Here is a 16,914-nt window from a genome sequence, read left to right as displayed (position 1 = left end):
ATTTTGCATGATAGGAGATCTTTAAATAAATATCTATATCTATAAATAACCCACAATATATACAGAAACATAATAAACACTTATAATCAGAGTTACACAGTGAACCCTGACCCTGTTGTCTATAACCGCCCCCCCCCCAGGTGTCCAGTGCCTCCCCAGGCCGGCCTCGGTGATCGACTACAGGAAGGCGGACGGCTGGGCGGTCGGCGCCGTCGCCTACGAGATCTTCGGTGAGCAAAACCCTTTCTACGGAGCGGGGGGGCTGCAGAGCCGGAGCTACGAGGAGACGCAGCTGCCACCTCCCCCCCCAGCTGCACCTGCTGACGTGCAGCTGGTGATTCAGCTGCTGCTCAGGAGGAGCCCCAGCAAGGTGATATATACAGATATATATTAAAGGTCTGCTATCATACTACTTTAGGCATATATTATAGGTCTCAGATATATACAAATATATAAAAAACATGTCTATGAAGTGTTTTGCTCAAATTACCAAACAGATCATTCTCGCCTCATCCCCCTCTCTTTCAGCTGTTACTAAAGAGATCATTCTGGCTGTAGCTTTAAAAAAATAAGAATACAAAAAAAGAGATTAGATCTCATCAGGAGAATTCTAAAACTCTCCCTGGTCCCCGGCTTGAGCTTGAATCTCAGGATCCATGTATCTGTGATCCTCTCCAGAATGGAAGGAGTCATCACATACAGAGCATCAACTAGTTCCTGAACAGTGTCCTTCACATGCTGATATCCAAGAGAGGGAGTTACACAGTCACAAGATGGACGAATAGAAAGCAGTATTCAATGTTTACTTCAGATTAGCTCCACGTCAGAAATGATCATGCTTGTCATATGTCTCTCTCCATAGAGGCTGAATCATCATGTTAATCACATAGCTATCATATGCCTCAAACAGTCCTGATGCTCTGCTAGGTCATCACACATGCTGTCATGTTCACAGCTACAGTTGATACCTTTGTTAGCATGTTGCTCTCATGTTGGAAGAGGACATTCAGTGTTTTCTCAACAGATATTAGGTTGGGCATTAACCACCTGTCTTTTTCTCTCTTCTGCAGCGGCCCAGTGCTCGTGTCGCCGCTAACATGCTTCACCTGAGCCTGTGGGGGGGGCGGGCTCTATCCGACCTGAGGAAGCTCTCTGATTGGCTGCTGTGTCAGTCGGCCGTGGTGCTGCTGGGGGGGTGCAGCGGGCCGGGAGGGTGCACGGTGGAGGCGGAGCTTCAGAGGAGCTTCCTTTCCAACCTGGATCTGGAGGAACTTCGCACCGCGGGGGGGTTCCTGCTGTACGGCCGGGGGGGAGGGGGCAGCGGCGTCTGATTAGACTCACCTTCTCACCTCGCGTTAACATAAGATAAGAAATATTTTATTGATCCCAATTTGAGAAGTGTTGCAGCAGCATAAAAAGACGAGGCATTGTACATTAGAGAAATTAAAAGTATATATAAAAAACGAGCAAACTGAGACAAAGACACGAGTCCGACTCAAAAGACACACTTTATTAATTAGATCAGCTGCTTACATTGAAAGCACATGAGTGTTAATGATGAGGCAATCATCATGTGATTGGTCTGTTAATAAACCCATCTAACCCAGATCAGAGGTTTCCATTCACCCCAGAAGCAGCCGTGTTCATTCAAACATCATCGAGTTGTTGAGGGAAGATTAGTTTCTAAATGCAAATCAGGAACATTGAATCTGACCCTTCTTAAAAAGTAATGAGCATGTTTGCATGAGAGTAAAAAGCGAGCATTGAAATAAAAGCTGCACTCTGTGCCGCTCAGACTCTGCTGTGGAGGGCCACGTTATATTTTAAATATTCACAGGAAGCCGGTCATTGAGCTCAAATGCATGCACGCTGTGGTTTGCACTTTCTGTTCACGTTTGCACTTTAGACGTTATGTTAGTTTGTAGACATCATATATTATATTCTGCAGAAGTGATTGAACTCGTCACTATGACCTGTTCTCAACGAGCCTCAGTAACCCTTTACTGCTGCCATTCAAACTGAAGTGATGTCACGTGTTCACAAACTACAGATGGTGGGAAGACTTTGGGAGAAATGGAGGTTTTCCTGCAGTTTCAGAATAAAAGCCTCCGTGTGGAAATAAATCAGAATGGACTTCCTGTTGGTATTCAACCTCTTTCTGAGTTTCATCTTTGCAAAGACTGACTTTTATTTGAGAGTTTTCTTAAAATCTTACAATTCTGGTTTCTTTTTGAGAAACTTTTATTTTCTGAAATCTCAACATTTAGATTTATTTAAAAAGAAAATTAACAAACAGAATTGTTTTAGATAATCTAAGAATTCTGACTTTTTCTGAAAGTCTCAGAAATATTAGTTTTACACTTTTATGATCAGCACCTCTCTTGGGGGGGGGGGGGGGGGGGTCACTCCTGCAGAGAACACAGAGACACTGAGGAACCAGGTAACCCAAACCCAAACCCAGCATAGAGAGGTTCAGTGAATGTGGTTCTGAAGGTGTGGAGGTGGATCAGTGTGTCAGAGGAGACTCTGTAGAAGGAGAGAGAGCCAGCAGGATGATCCAGATACACTGCTACTCTATGAGAGGACGAGGAGGAGGAGGAGGAGGAGGAGGAGGAGGAGGAGGAGGAGGAGGAGGAGGAGGGGGAGGAGGAGGAGGAGGAGGAGGAGGAGATGTGTGTTGTTCTCTTATTGTGCCAGACAGAGTAACTCCCACCAGAGCAGATCAGACTCCAGGACTGATCATTCCCTCCAAACATACAGTCCTCTCCTCTCCTCTTGATTCCTCTGTAAGTCATTGATATATAAACCACTACTCTCCACTCGACCTCCCAGTAACAGCGACCAGTCAGAGCTTCTCTGCACATCAGCTGATACCAGGAGTCAAACCTCTCTGGATGATCAGGATATTTCTGATTCTCCTTCACACGTGTCACCGTCCTGTTGTCCTCAGACAGTTGGAGGTCTCTGTTCACTGTGTTTGAGTCCAGTGTGAGTCCACAGGAATCTGATGAGAGACACAGCAGGTATTAAAGGTTATTAAAGTACCTGTGATGTCCCAGTGTGAAGATGTTCATGATTAAAAACACACTTACACTTCCTGAGACCTGGCCTCAAGAACCGGACTGCAGCAGGCTCCAGGCTGAGAGCAGAGGGGGGGTCAGTTAGTCTTTAAAGGATCTGATATGTCCACCTCAGTCTGCCTCCAGAAACATCTACAAACACTGAGGTGTCTCTTTCATGATGTCTATGATCTCCTCTCCAGGTGTTGATCAGGTGGGGGCATGCTTCCTGTGTGCAGCGTTTGTGTGCATCAGGAAATATGGGTTTCTCTTTGGTTCACTGTGCGCTTCATATTTATCTTTTCTCTTGATTTCTGATTCCTGAATCTGTTTGAACATGTTTGAGTTTTGTTACATTTATATAAAAAACGCTTTCTGTGTGGATCTCTCTGGATTTGAGGGGCCCCAGACTCTCTCACCCCCGGTTCTTGTTGCTGCTGTTATTCTACTCAGAGACGGTAGACGCAAACAACAAACTAGACTTTTGAAACTAGAGGAAGATAAGGAGGACTTTTACAAAACAGTAATAGATTGTTGTCCAGAAGGAGAGCATGGACTTCATCTTCAAGTCAAGGAAAGACCACCACTGTAATGAAGATGGGATCTTACTAAGAGAGAACAATCCAATATTTAGATTTGATCCTTCTGTTGAACGCTCTGTTTGAAATGAATCGAAGCATCAGACTGAAAAAGCTTTTGAAAATAACAGAATATTTTGATTAAGGTCAAAATATACTAAGTCAGTGCCTCACCAGCCATGAACCTCACCGCACGTCACTGGCAGACCATATTCACACCATAACGGTTAAATACATTTATTTATTTGTGAGTCTGATCTCGCCGCCTGTTACGTATTTCTGGCTCAATATGTTTTTAGAAAGATGGTGATTCCACCGTGGAAACCATGGATGTAATGAAACGGGCAACATGTTCTCCACGATGTTTGCTGCGCCTGTTCATCTCTGCTTTTTCTGTCCTCCCGTTATTCAGAAAGTTGAAGAGCTTAACGTAACGCAGGCAACGAGATCATTTAGTGCTTAGCATCAATAAAGTACTATCTTCTCTTAGCTAATGTAATTAATGCTGAACCAACAGTAACGCGTTACAGACAAATGTAATCTGATTACTGTAACACGTTACTCCCAACACTGAAACTAATACATCATTATTTTCATTCCAGGGGAGGTTCTTCTGATTGGCCGTTTGCTAGGACTCAGAATAAAACATCTGGAAATGAATCAGTTTATTTATTCATGATGTCACTTCCTGTGCTAAATCTGTGTGAACATTGAAACCCCCCACTCTGTTTCTGTTGGTGGTTCCACGATGAACATTGACCCACTGAGGGGGGGTCTCCTCTCAGTTGTGGAACATGTGTGTTTGATGCTAACAGCTGACGGCAGACAGTGTGAAGAGTCAGGGTCTATCAGCTCTGGGTGTTTCAGGTCATAGGAGCCAGTTTCTACCTCCTCTATCAGACTGAGAGCCTCTCCATACCTGAGCGTGTCCAGTCCAGCAGACAGCAGCCTCCCCCCTGAGGCTCCTGGGTGATTGTAGCTCAGGTCCAGCTCTCTCAGATGGGAGGGGTTTAAAGCTGAGGCCAGAGCATCACAGCCTTCCTCTGTGATCAGACAGCCTGACAGCCTGCAGACACACAAACAAGCCGTCAGATCATCTGAGGGTCCAGGACTGGAAGGGGCGGGGCTTATTACTGCATCACCTCTGGGTCATCTCTACACCTACAACTCCAGTCACTGCTTCACAGTTCAAATGGACAGACATGGTAAGGGTCTTACTGATATGAACAGATCATAAAACAAAGGAATAGAGAATAATGTGAAGAAAGACTAGAGAGAAACATGTGCTTTTCTTATATTGTACTTCTTAAATGTATATATAAACATATACTGTATATATATATATATATATATATATATATACATATACTGTATATATATATATATATATATATATACATATACTGTATATATATATATATATATATACATATACTGTATATATATATATATATATATATATATATATATATATAAACAGAAGTATTGATGTGTTCATAAGCCCAATGTACAAATAAATTCAGTCAATTCAAGTTGAAAGCATTTAGTTAGTTGGTAAAAAAAAGCCCAATAACTGATTTGCTTTACAAACCCTTCCTGTTTCTCCTTATTAGAATCAATCTGAGGGTTCTGTGTTAACGGATGAGCCGCCAACAAAGTGAAGTAAACCCTCTGGAGAGCTGGATATACAGATGTAGCACTTCATTTCAGACTCCAGCTTACAGCTTCCTGCCTACGGCCTGCCAAAGACCAGTATAGAGGAATGTTAAGCCCTCCCACTATTTTCCAAGAGGGCGTTGCCAGATTTTCAATTTCAGGTTTTAACCAGGAGATGGCGCTTCATTCACAAATACAGAAAGACAAGCTTCATGGGCTTTCAGTTGTGTTTTGAAGAGCATTTGAACACATCAATATTTTAGATCAACTAAAGTATATCTAATCTTGTAATTCAATAATATATAGTCTTTATATATTAAATAATCATAATTATAATGTAAATGTTTACATTACACTTCTTTATTTGTTATGCTCATACTTTAACCTTTACAATCGTTTGCTTTAATATGCAGTATATTTTTGTGTTTGCTTCCTCCTGCTCCCTTTCGGACACATACTGTATGATTTATTATTATTATTAATATGAAGATATTATTAAGATAAGATAAGATGTTAATTTATTGATTGAACATTTTAGTTTAGAATGTGCTGTCCCACGGTGATTCAGAAGGCTCACAGGTCACATTCAGACCATTATTTAAAACAATAGGTGCTTTCACACCGTCTACAGTTTGATTTGTATAGAGGGAGCTCTGTCAGTGTTCGAATTACCCATTTGCTTTCGGGGAGCCCTATTTTTCAGAGCACATCCTGCTACTAAATATGTCACACGCACGCTCTGTTGACTGGCGCAGCAGCGCGGATGCGATCAATTGCTATAAAAACACTCTTCTACTATAAAACAAATATTCAGAAACTGTAATGAACAATAACTATTATTTATTTCAAGAACTGTTATTTACAGAAACTCAACATTTCTAATCTGTGTGACACAAATATGCACGATTGTTTTGGGCTCCCCCTATTTATCTCAAAGTCAGCCTTCAGGGGAGCTCCCTCCCTCTTCGGGGGAGCCAAGCTCCCCCTAGCTCCACCCCCCATTTCGAACAGTGTCTGTGGCTGAATGGCCAGCGATTAGGTGCGGCGCATTTGTCATAGGTGATCAGAGCTAACTACCTGCCGTCAGATTTCATTTAAAAAACAGATCTGATTTTAAGACTATTTCTGCGCTCATAAAGAATGATAAGAATAAGAATAATGCGTATTGAACTGGTTTCATTAATTAGTGAGTTTATTTAACACTAGAACCGCCAATCGGGTCAATTTGTGTGATGTGTGTTGTGTGTGTGCAATGTAACTTTTTTTCAATAAAATATTAAAGTCTCCCAGTCCGTGACTTTTCCTGAAAGTGTGTTATGTAGCACCCTATGTTGTTAAAAATTGCATTCTAATAGCGGGATTTAACGGGTTTAGGTAGGCCTATACAAAAACCTCTGGCGGTTCTAGTGTTAAGGTAATTAGGTACAGTAGAAGCCCTTTTCTATCAGTAACGAATTTAGCAGTTGAACATAAAAGTCAACTAACTGAGGGTCACTTGCAATGACAGTGTTGTGTCTAACTGTAAGCTTGTCACTCAGAGTAACCTACCGTTAATTTAGCTGCTGGAGAAGAAAGATCAGGGGGGGAGGGGGGGAGAGAGCTGTGGTTGATGGGCCATTAGTTGTGTAAATACACAGCTGAGAGCTGCCGTTTCATTCAGACTGTTTAAAAAACGGTAACAACGGACTATTTTTCTTAGCGGATGCATGTCAATTTAAATCAATACATACAACTATTTTTAAAATCAATACATACAACTATTTTTTAAATCAATAAAAGACATTTTCTAAATCCATAAAAGCATTTAAATTAATATTGGGAGTCATGTCGTTACTTTGTTGAGAATTTGGCCGTGTGATAAGCGGGATAATTTGCAGCGACTTGTTCCTTATGGGGAAAATAACACCCGTCATGTGTGTGTAGTAGAGGTGTGTGTGTGGTTAAAACACTTTCATGAAGTGAAGGAGGTTTTCCTTCTATGAAACAGCTGTGGGCAGCAGTGAGTGTCACGGACATGAATTCATAGATCAAGGCAGACTGGTGCACACACTCTCCTGTCCTGCCAGGCGACACGCCCGTTCTAAGCCGTGTCCCTCACTCCTCACATCCCAAGCATCCCCACAAGTGTATTATGTTGTTACATCGTTTCAGATGTTATGTTTCAGTTGTGCTCTGTCTATGTTCAGTGATGCAAACTTTTCACCTTTCGGCGAAATTCGCCGTTTTGAATCCAAAATAAGTCGTTTGTGTGATTCATGTAGATCTGCAATACAAATATTTTTGGGGTATGGGGGGGGCTGGGACCCGGAGTAATCTGCGGCCGTGAGCTGTTATGTGCCATCATGACACGCATGGTGTTCTGTTTTTATATATTATAATGAAGCGCGAGCTGTGTGCTCGAGTCTTCCTGCCTGTCGGCTCTGCTCATGATGTATAATAAGCCTCTGCTGCTCCGAGATGATGGTCTAGCTTCAGCAGCTACATTACCTACGGTGCGTTCGTTAATATTAACTGTGCGTCCGGAGTCACTGTGGCACAGACTGGACCGCTGGTGAACAGCTGTTAGAACGGGCCGTTCAGGTGTTCAGAGCAGAGCTCCCTGTCGGAGCGGCAGAGCGTGATGTGAACTGAAAAGTTTTTCTGTGGCAATATTATTTAAGGAATCGTTGAGCTAGCTAGCTAGCATACATTGTCACTATCTGCTAACGTTAGCTTTAGCCTTCTATTTCTAATAGTTTTTTTCATAGGCTATAAACAGAGGTGGTATAAGTATATATATTGTACTTGAGTAAAAGTAGAAGTACTCAGATCTTGTACTAGAGTAAAAGTAGAAGTACTCAAATCTTGTACTTGAGTAAAAGTAAAAATACTCAGATCTTGTTATTGAGTAAAAGTAAAAATACTCAGATCTTGTACTTGAGTAAAAGTAAAAATACTCAGATCTTTTACTTGAGTAAAAGTAGAAGTACTCAGATCTTGTACTTGAGTAAAAGTAGAAGTACCAGAGTGTAGGAATACTCTGTTTCAGTAAAAGTCCTGCATTCCAAATGTTCCTCAAGTAAAAGTAGAAAAGTATTCTCATCAAAATATAGTGAAAGACAGTAAAAGTAGTCATGGTGCAGATTGGTCCTTTTCAGAATAATAGATATGATATGTTTTATAATGATTGATCATGAAAGTGTTCTCAAAGCTGGTAAAGGTGCAGCTAGTTTGAATGACTTTGTATACTGCAGGGTAGCTGGTGGATTTACTCCAGGTGGAACTAAAGTCTGATTCAACACTTGATTAGATTTCACATCATTCATCCACATCTGTAAAGTAACTAAAGGGATTAAATACATGTATTGGAGTAGAAGTACACCATGTACCTCTGAACTGTAGTGGAGTAGAAGAACAAAGTAGCAAAACATTGAAATACTTAAATAAAGTACAAGTATCTCAAAATTGTGCCCAAGTATAGTACTTGTTGAGTTTATGAACTTAGTTACTTTACACCATGTGGCTCTAAAGATAGAAAGACTAAGCCTTGCACAGAGGCATGAAAATACATTTTCAAAATGCTCAACAGTGCTGCCAAAATTATAAACTGACTGCTACACAAATAAATAAATGCTTTTATATATTTCTATTATGTGACTCTTTGGCGTTTCTGTTATTGTTAACACTGCTGCTTTAGTTGTTCTGCTAAAATCCTCTGTCATTCCGTGGGGTGGGGGGGCCGGGGGCTCGGATCCTTGTCACCTTTTTCATACCTGATGAGTTTGCATCCCTGTATGTTAAAAAGCCTCAGTCACCTTAATTCATGAAATAAAAACATCTCAGGTCAGTAACACTCAAAGCTAAATGTGCAATACCATGTTCAGCTCTGTTACTATTTATAATGTTCTTGTTGTTACATCAGAAGATGTACATATTGAAATGATTTCTTAACTTACAGTAGGCTATTTTTTACAATGTGTGTTGGAAGGATTTATTCAATTACAATGAATATTGTCATTGTTGAAGGCTTTTAGAGAAGGGTGAACTATAAGCCTGAATTACATTTTATACCTAAAAACATAAAAGCCACAATAAATAAGTCACAATTATTGTAGTTATTTTTACCTCCCGTATTGCTTTCAACCCACCAGCTTTGATGGTGTTGTTACGTCACTAACTGTAAGCTTGTCACATACAGTCTATGGTCACTCAGAGTAACCTACTGTTCATTTAGCTGCTGGAGAAGAAAGATCAGGGGGGGAGGGGGGGAGAGAGCTGTGGTTGATGGGCCATTAGTTGTGTAAATACACAGCTGAGAGCTGCCGTTTCATTCAGACTGTTTAAAAAACGGTAACAACGGACTATTTTTCTTAGCGGATGCATGTGAATTTAAATCAATACATACAACTATTTTTTTAATCAATAAAAACATTTTCTAAATCCATAAAAGCATTTCAATTAATATTGGGAGTCATGTCGTTACTTTGTTGAGAATGTGGCCGTGTGATAAGCGGGATAATTTGCAGCGACTTGTTCCTTATGGGGAAAATAACACCCTTCATCCAGATGAGGATCCCTCCGCTACACTTTGGGATCCTGATCGACCGACGAGGCTCCATTAAAATATACATATTTTTGGTGAATTACTGAGTTTAGGCACGTTAATAACGTTTTAATGAAGTTGAATACAGTATATTCATATGTGTCAGTGATTTCATGTCAATTCGGCGAACATAAACATAAATGATCGTGGTGAAGATGATGATTAAATTAGGATTACAAATCGAGAGCCGGGCTGCATTTCCTCCCGTTCGTTTTTTTCGAATAACAAAATTATTTTGTTAAATAACAACATGTTGATGTTTTGTAAATGAGTACATGTCTCTTATTTAGCACAGAGTATGATATCCGTGACATATGGATCTTAACAAAGTTCCGCTGTACATCCAGCGTACTGTATCTGACTTTATTTCACATGAGCTCCAGTGTGGAACCCCACTGCACCCCCTGGTGGATCAATGATCCATTGCAGCTGGCTTCATTATAATTACATTTATCTATCACGGGGGCGGTCTCAAGTCAAGCTGGAGGTTTTCCCTTGAGCGAGGGCAGATCACGTACCAATCACGGCCCTCGCGTTTCAAACTGTCTGAAATGAATCGCTACATCTGTAGGCTGTGTTTTTCATAAAGCATATTCAAGTATCAAGATTCATTTACCTACATTTGATTGATCTATGAGGCAATATACCTCACCTCTAGTGAGGGGCCCAGCCCTTTGTTTTGTTTCTGTGTGTCACAAGGGGGGATGTTTTTGAACTTGAAAGAAGTTTGTGCCAAGAACCATTTAGTGAATTGTGACTGATATATTGTGTTGTGTTTCTCTTGAATGATGTTTTTGATGATGGTATTCCCACACCACACAGCAGGGCTGATTGTTGGCTGAGTCAAAGTGTTCTGGTCTCTGACCTGAGAGTCTTCAGTTCACAGTGTGGACTCTCCAGTCCAGCAGACAGCAGCTTCACTCCTGAATCCTGCAGGTCGTTGTTACTCAGGTCCAGATCTCTCAGACTAGAGGGCTGGGAGCTGAGGACTGAGGACAGAGCTGAGCAGCTTCTCTCTGACAGGTTACAAACACTCAGTCTGAAAGAATTCAATAACATGTCCATTCAAGAATTAGTATATGAAGAAACATAGAATTGAGATGGTCAACATTTTTAAACAGTTTTATACGAACCTGAGAGTCTTCAGTTCACAGTGTGGACTCTCCAGTCCAGCAGACAGCAGCTTCACTCCTGAATCCTGCAGGTCGTTGTTACTCAGGTCCAGATCTCTCAGACTAGAGGACTGGGAGCTGAGGACTGAGGACAGAGCTGCACAGCTTCTCTCTGACAGGTTACAGCCACTCAGCCTGAAGAGACGATGAGGACAACAGTTATTCAGAAGACAGCAGTGTGTTAATAACTGATTCACTAAATCAAATGATCTCTGTACTCACAGAGCTTTGTTGGAGGCTTTGACCACTGGCAGCAGCCTCAGAAGAGCCTCCTCTGAAGCAGAGTATCTCTTCAGGTCAAACACGTCCAGATCTTCTCCTGATGACAGTAAGATGAAGACCAGAGCTGACCACTGAGCAGGAGACAGATTATCTGTGGAGAGACTTCCTGAACTCAGGGACTGTTGGATCTGCTCCACTAGAGAACGATCATTCAGTTCATTCAGACAGTGGAACAGGTTGATGCTTCTCTCTGCAGACAGATCCTCATCTATCTTCTTCTTGATGTACTGGACTGTTTCCTGATTGATCTCTGAGCCACTTCCTGTTTGTGTCAGCAGGCCTCGTAGGAGTTTCTGATTGGTCTGCAGTGAAAGACCCAGGAAGAAGCGCAGGAACAAGTCCAGGTGTCCGTTTGGACTCTGTAAGGCCTGGTCCACAGCACTCTGGTAGAGATCTGTTAGTTTAGGTTTGACTTCAGACTCCTGGGAGGTTGTTGGTTCTTCTGCCAGCAGGTTGACTCCAGAGATGATGAAGGTCAGATGGACATGAAGAGCAGCCAGAAACTCCTGAACGCTCAGATGGACGAAGCAGAACACCTGGTCCCTCTGGTACAGTCCTCTCTCCTCTCTAAAGACCTGTGTGAACACTCCTGAGTACACTGAGGCTGCTCTGATATCGATGCCACACTCTGTCAGGTCGGACTCATAGAAGATCAGGTTGCCTTTCTGCAGCTGCTCAAAAGCCAGTTTCCCCAGAGCCTCCATCATCTTCCTGCTCTCTGGACTCCAGTGTGGATCTGTCTCAGCTCCTCCATCATACTTGATGTTCTTCACTTTGGACTGAACCACCAGGAAGTGGATGTACATCTCAGTCAGGGTCTTGGGCAGCTCTCCCCCCTCTCTGGTTTTCAACACCTCCTCCAGAACTGAAGCAGAGATCCAGCAGAAGACTGGGATGTGGCACATGATGTGGAGGCTTCGTGAGGTCTTGATGTGGGAGATGATGGTGCCGGCCTGCTCCTGATCTCTGAATCTCTTCCTGAAGTACTCCTCCTTCTGTGGGTCAGTGAACCCTCGGACCTCTGTCACCATGTCCACACACTCAGGGGGGATCTGATTGGCTGCTGCAGGTCGTGTGGTTATCCAGAGGCGAGCAGAGGGAAGCAGCTTCCCCCTGATGAGGTTTGTCAGCAGCACATCCACTGAGGTGGACTCTGTGACATCAGTCAGGATGTCAGTGTTGAGGAAGTCCAGAGGAAGTCGACTCTCATCCAGACCGTCAAAGATGAACACAACCGGGAACTGATCAAACCTGCAGATTCCTGCGTCTCTGGTTTCAGAGAAGAAGTGATGAACAAGTTCCACCAAGCTGTACTTGTTCTCTCTCACCACATTCAGCTCTCTGAAGGTGAATGGAAATATGAACTGGATGTCCTGGTTGGCTTTGCCTTCAGCCCAGTCCAGAGTGAACTTCTGTGTTAAGACTGTTTTCCCAATGCCAGCCACGCCCTTTGTCAGCACTGCTCTGATTGGTGCATCTCTTCCAGGTGAGGCTTTAAAGAAGTCTTCTTGTCTGATGGTTGTTTCTGGTCTGTCTGGTTTCCTGGATGCTGTTTCAATCTGTCTGACCTCATGTTCAGCATTGACCTCTGCAGACCCCCCCTCTGTGATGTAGAGCTCTGTGTAGATCTGGTTCAGAAGGGTTGGGTTTCCTGCTTTAGCAATGCCCTCAAACACACACTGGAACCTCTCCTTCAGGGTGGACTTAAGTTTACGCTGACAGACTCCAGCACGAGTTCCTGAAAGAACACACAACAAAGATCATGAGGTCACACTGTAACTCTGGTTCTCTGAATGAAGTATGGATATATGTTGGTCTCTTGAGACATCAGCAGAGGAGACATTTATCCAGAGTGTTAACTCTCTATAGAAACCCTCTTACTGCTGTGCAGACGGTCAGCCAGCTCCTCCTGCTTCATGTTCCTCAGGAAGTTCAGTGAGATGTTCAGGAAGGCCTCTCTGCTCCTCCTCTGCTCTTCATCCTCATCCTCACTCTGATCCTCTAAGTATTCTGGGTAATCTGAACTCAGAGCCTTCTGGAACTTCTTCAGCTCGCTCTTCACAAAGGTGACGATGTGGTCCTCCAGCAGCTGGAACATCACATGAAGGACACAAACTATAAACCATGGATCCAAACATCAGATCCGGACAGACTGACTCTCTGAAAGTGCAGCATGGAGATGACTGTGAACAGAAGAGAGGTCAAGTATCTGTAGTACATGTACTCACCGTGAATATGGAGTCCAGCTGTGTCTGATGCTGCTGGGCAGACTGACCACCGGGAACCTCCGAGCTCTCCTGGTCCCCTCTGTGGAGGAACCATGAAGCATTAGCTCACATGATGTCTGTCCACACAGAGACACACTCAGGGTAAAGGAGGACAGGGAAACAGGCTGGTGGTCCTGTGCGTCAGCGGGAACTTTGCACTACAGGAATATTTATTTCCAGCTACTGTTGAAGAGGATTCTGTCCATCCTTCATTCTGGTCTTCCTGAAACTTGGCTGTGTGGATAGAGACTGGACTCTGCAGCTGGCTAACAGCTGTTCATCAGGAAGAGGACAGACCAATCTGAAGGCTGAACCTCGACCAACAACCAATCACATGAATCTCCCGCCCCGGACACAAAAGCACACGGTTTTGTTTTCACAGTCACGCGTGCACCCCCCCTTCCTTCTCTCTTTTGTTCTCAGCCTTTCTCTGTGCTCCTTTACTTTCTTCTTCTTCCTCCTACACACACACACACACACACACACACACACACACACACACACACACACACACACACACACACACACACACACACACACACACACACACACACACACACACACACACACACACACACACACACACACACACACACACACACACACACACACACACACACACACACACACACACACACACACACACACACACACACACACACACACACACACACACACACACACACACACACACACACAGACACACAGACAGACAGACAGACAGACAGACAGACAGACAGTACCAGTATTCAGAGGCCAGTTAACATAACAACATAACAATGATCATTGTGTGCACTCACACACAAACTCTCAGTAAACAAAATCGAAAAGGTTTTTTATCTCACTTTAAAAGTGCTCCGTTATTTTTTTTAAAAACTGTGTCTGCTTTTCTGCCTGACTTTTCAAGGTGTTTATCTTCTGCTTGCGAAGTTCCGTACCTTTTGGGAAGGTGAAATGGCGCTGAAGATGTGAAGCCTTGAAATGGGTCTGGCAAAATGGCTTGCATTTGCGTTCGATAAAAAAACATGAACTCTCCCACTCGACTAAAAACGTCCTATGTTCGTCTTCATATTTTCGCTTAGCATTTCTTCCCTGCCATTTTAGGATCAAACTCAGTTCATGGTCAGATAGTGTTTAATCAACGATAGGTTTTCCCCCCCTCAAAGGTGATTGGTTCACTGCATCGCAGGTATTATTGTGATTGGCTCTTGGGCCACATCAAAATTAGACGCGCTGTCATCCTCTCATACTGACACCTGACACCACACACACACACGTAGGGAGAGCCGGGACGAAAGTACGTCAGAATGATCAGCATTCAATCCTTAACAGACCTACTAAGTATCAGGTTTAACTGTCAGGAGCAAATTTCTTAGATATGTTGCTAATTTGGTTGCGGAGCCTATCTGCCATATCATCAATGTAAGTATTGAAAAGTGTATTTGCCCACAGGCATGGAAAATAGCAAAAATTATTCCACTTGCAAAAAATCCAGCTGGATCATTTTCTGGAACAAATAGTCGCCCGATAAGTTTATTACCAGCGTTAGGAAAGATAATGGAGAGAATAATGTTTAATCAAATACAGAAATACTTTGAAGGTAACAATCTTAATACTGCTTATCAACATGCCTACAGACCGGGCCATTCCACATGCACTGCTTTAACACAAATGACCGATGACTGGAAGGTGGAGGTAGATAATAGGAAGTTAGTGGGAACGGTACTACTTGATTTTAGTTCTGCCTTTGATGTCATCGATCATCCATTGTTGTTGAACAAGCAAGAGCAATATGGTCATCTGAATGCACTGAGGTGGATAGAAAGTTATTTGACCAATCGATGTCAAACTGTTTTTTTCAATGGAAGTCTGTCAACTATTAAGAAAGTCAGTTGTGGAGTTCCTCAGGGGAGTTGTTTGGGACCACTTTTATTTTCTATTTTCACAAATGATCTACCATTGGTCTTACAGGAATCCAAAATTGTTATGTATGCAGATGACTCGACAATATATGGAGCAGGTTCATCTACAAGGGAGCTGAGTCACTGTATAAATAAGGATCTACAAATGATTTCAGAGTGGGTAATAAATAATAAGTTGGTACTTAATGCAGGAAAAACTAAATCTTTAATAATTGGGTCAAATCATCAGTTAAAATGTGAACCTAAATTGCAGTTACATTTAAACCATATTGACATTAAACAAGTCAAGGAAACTAAGTTGTTAGGGATAACTCTAGATCAAACACTGTCTTGGTCTAAACAAATTGATAATGTTGTGTGTAAAATGGGAAGGGGTGTGTCACTCGTTAAAAGAATTGTAAAACATTTGCCAATAGATGTCAGGAGACAAGTCTTGGATGCTTTGGTGCTATCACAGCTTGATTACTGTTTTGTTGTTTGGTCTAGTGCTTCAGAAAACGATTTAAATAAACTACAAGTAGCACAGAATAAGGCAGCACGATGTGTTCTGCAGTGCTCCTACAGAACCAGAGTGACTGAAATGCTGGAGACACTGAAATGGATGAGTGTTAGACAGAGGTCCATTTATTCTCTGTTAAATTTTGTAAAGAATATTACAGTGACACACTTACCACATATATTGTCACAAAAGTTCATAGCACAGTACTCTACACATAACTATCAAACCAGACATGCAATAGAAAAAAGGTTCATTTTACCCAAATCAAGATCAAATATTAGACAGAAAACAGTACTATACAGAGCAATGGTCAGCTGGAATTCGTTACCGGTCCATATCATTCAAGATAACTCAAACATACATTTCAAACATTTGCTAAAACAATATCTGAGAACTACAAATTAAATTTGAACTGTACTTGTGGGTCAATTAGTAATTAGTAATTAGTATTATCATGTAAATTATATTGTTGGTAAAATTTTGTTTAGGTTTTGACTTGATGATGGTTAAAATGTGATGACTATTTTTTTTCTGTTTTGTTTTTGCTTTCACTTCCTTACCATGCACTTTTCATGAAATGATGAGTTGTTCCGTTCTGGTTTGTATTATGTATGTTTTGTGTGGGTGAGGACCCCAGGAAGAATAGCCAATGCTCATGCTAGTGCTAATGGGGATCCTAATAAAAACTAAACTAAACTGTCAGGAGTCCGTGTCTCTCCCCCACACTCACACATACAATTCCATATGAACTGAAGAGCTGCATGAAACTGGGCAAAGAGCCGCGGGTTGGCCACCCCTGGGCTAGAGCTTGTACTGGCAGATGATTCGATTGGCTGACGCTTCCGCCGAAGCTTCAAAAGTTGAACATTGCTCAACTTTTCTAGCGAGCATCGCAAT

At 42.3% G+C, this 16,914-nt stretch overlaps 2 protein-coding genes across 5 annotated transcripts in view; one reads left to right on the top strand and one right to left on the bottom strand.

The window, feature by feature from the left end:
- LOC307035616 (NLR family CARD domain-containing protein 3-like) overlaps positions 1–15,376 on the bottom strand; it is a 24,656-nt gene extending 9,280 nt beyond the window's left edge. The window contains exons 1-8 of one of the 4 annotated variants that reach the window (XM_079675193.1): positions 13,558–15,376; positions 13,211–13,418; positions 11,270–13,067; positions 11,009–11,182; positions 10,741–10,914; positions 4,557–4,703; positions 3,093–3,139; positions 1,490–3,004 (exon numbers count right to left, since the gene is read on the bottom strand). In XM_079675193.1, the coding sequence (XP_079531319.1) occupies positions 2,403–3,004; positions 3,093–3,139; positions 4,557–4,703; positions 10,741–10,914; positions 11,009–11,182; positions 11,270–13,067; positions 13,211–13,247 (2,979 nt within the window). In that variant the 5' untranslated portion in view covers positions 13,248–13,418; positions 13,558–15,376 and the 3' untranslated portion in view covers positions 1,490–2,402. Of the gene's footprint in view, positions 1–1,489; positions 3,005–3,092; positions 3,140–4,556; positions 4,704–10,740; positions 10,915–11,008; positions 11,183–11,269; positions 13,068–13,210; positions 13,536–13,557 lie in introns of those variants that run through there. The other 3 variants (XM_079675190.1, XM_079675191.1, XM_079675192.1) reach the window with 3 other exon arrangements.
- Positions 122–2,138, top strand: LOC307037155 (serine/threonine-protein kinase PINK1, mitochondrial-like; the record flags this gene model as incomplete). Its single annotated transcript, XM_079677935.1, has 2 exons — positions 122–370; positions 1,071–2,138. Coding segments are annotated over 2 exons (510 nt in total), but the record flags the coding sequence as incomplete, so codon positions are not given.
- Positions 15,377–16,914: the final 1,538 nt, after the last annotated feature.

Source organism: Notothenia rossii (assembly GCF_949606895.1).
Source record: "Notothenia rossii genome assembly, chromosome: 4".
NCBI classification, from domain to species: domain Eukaryota; kingdom Metazoa; phylum Chordata; class Actinopteri; order Perciformes; family Nototheniidae; genus Notothenia; species Notothenia rossii.
This window is presented reverse-complemented; position numbering and strand designations above follow the sequence as displayed.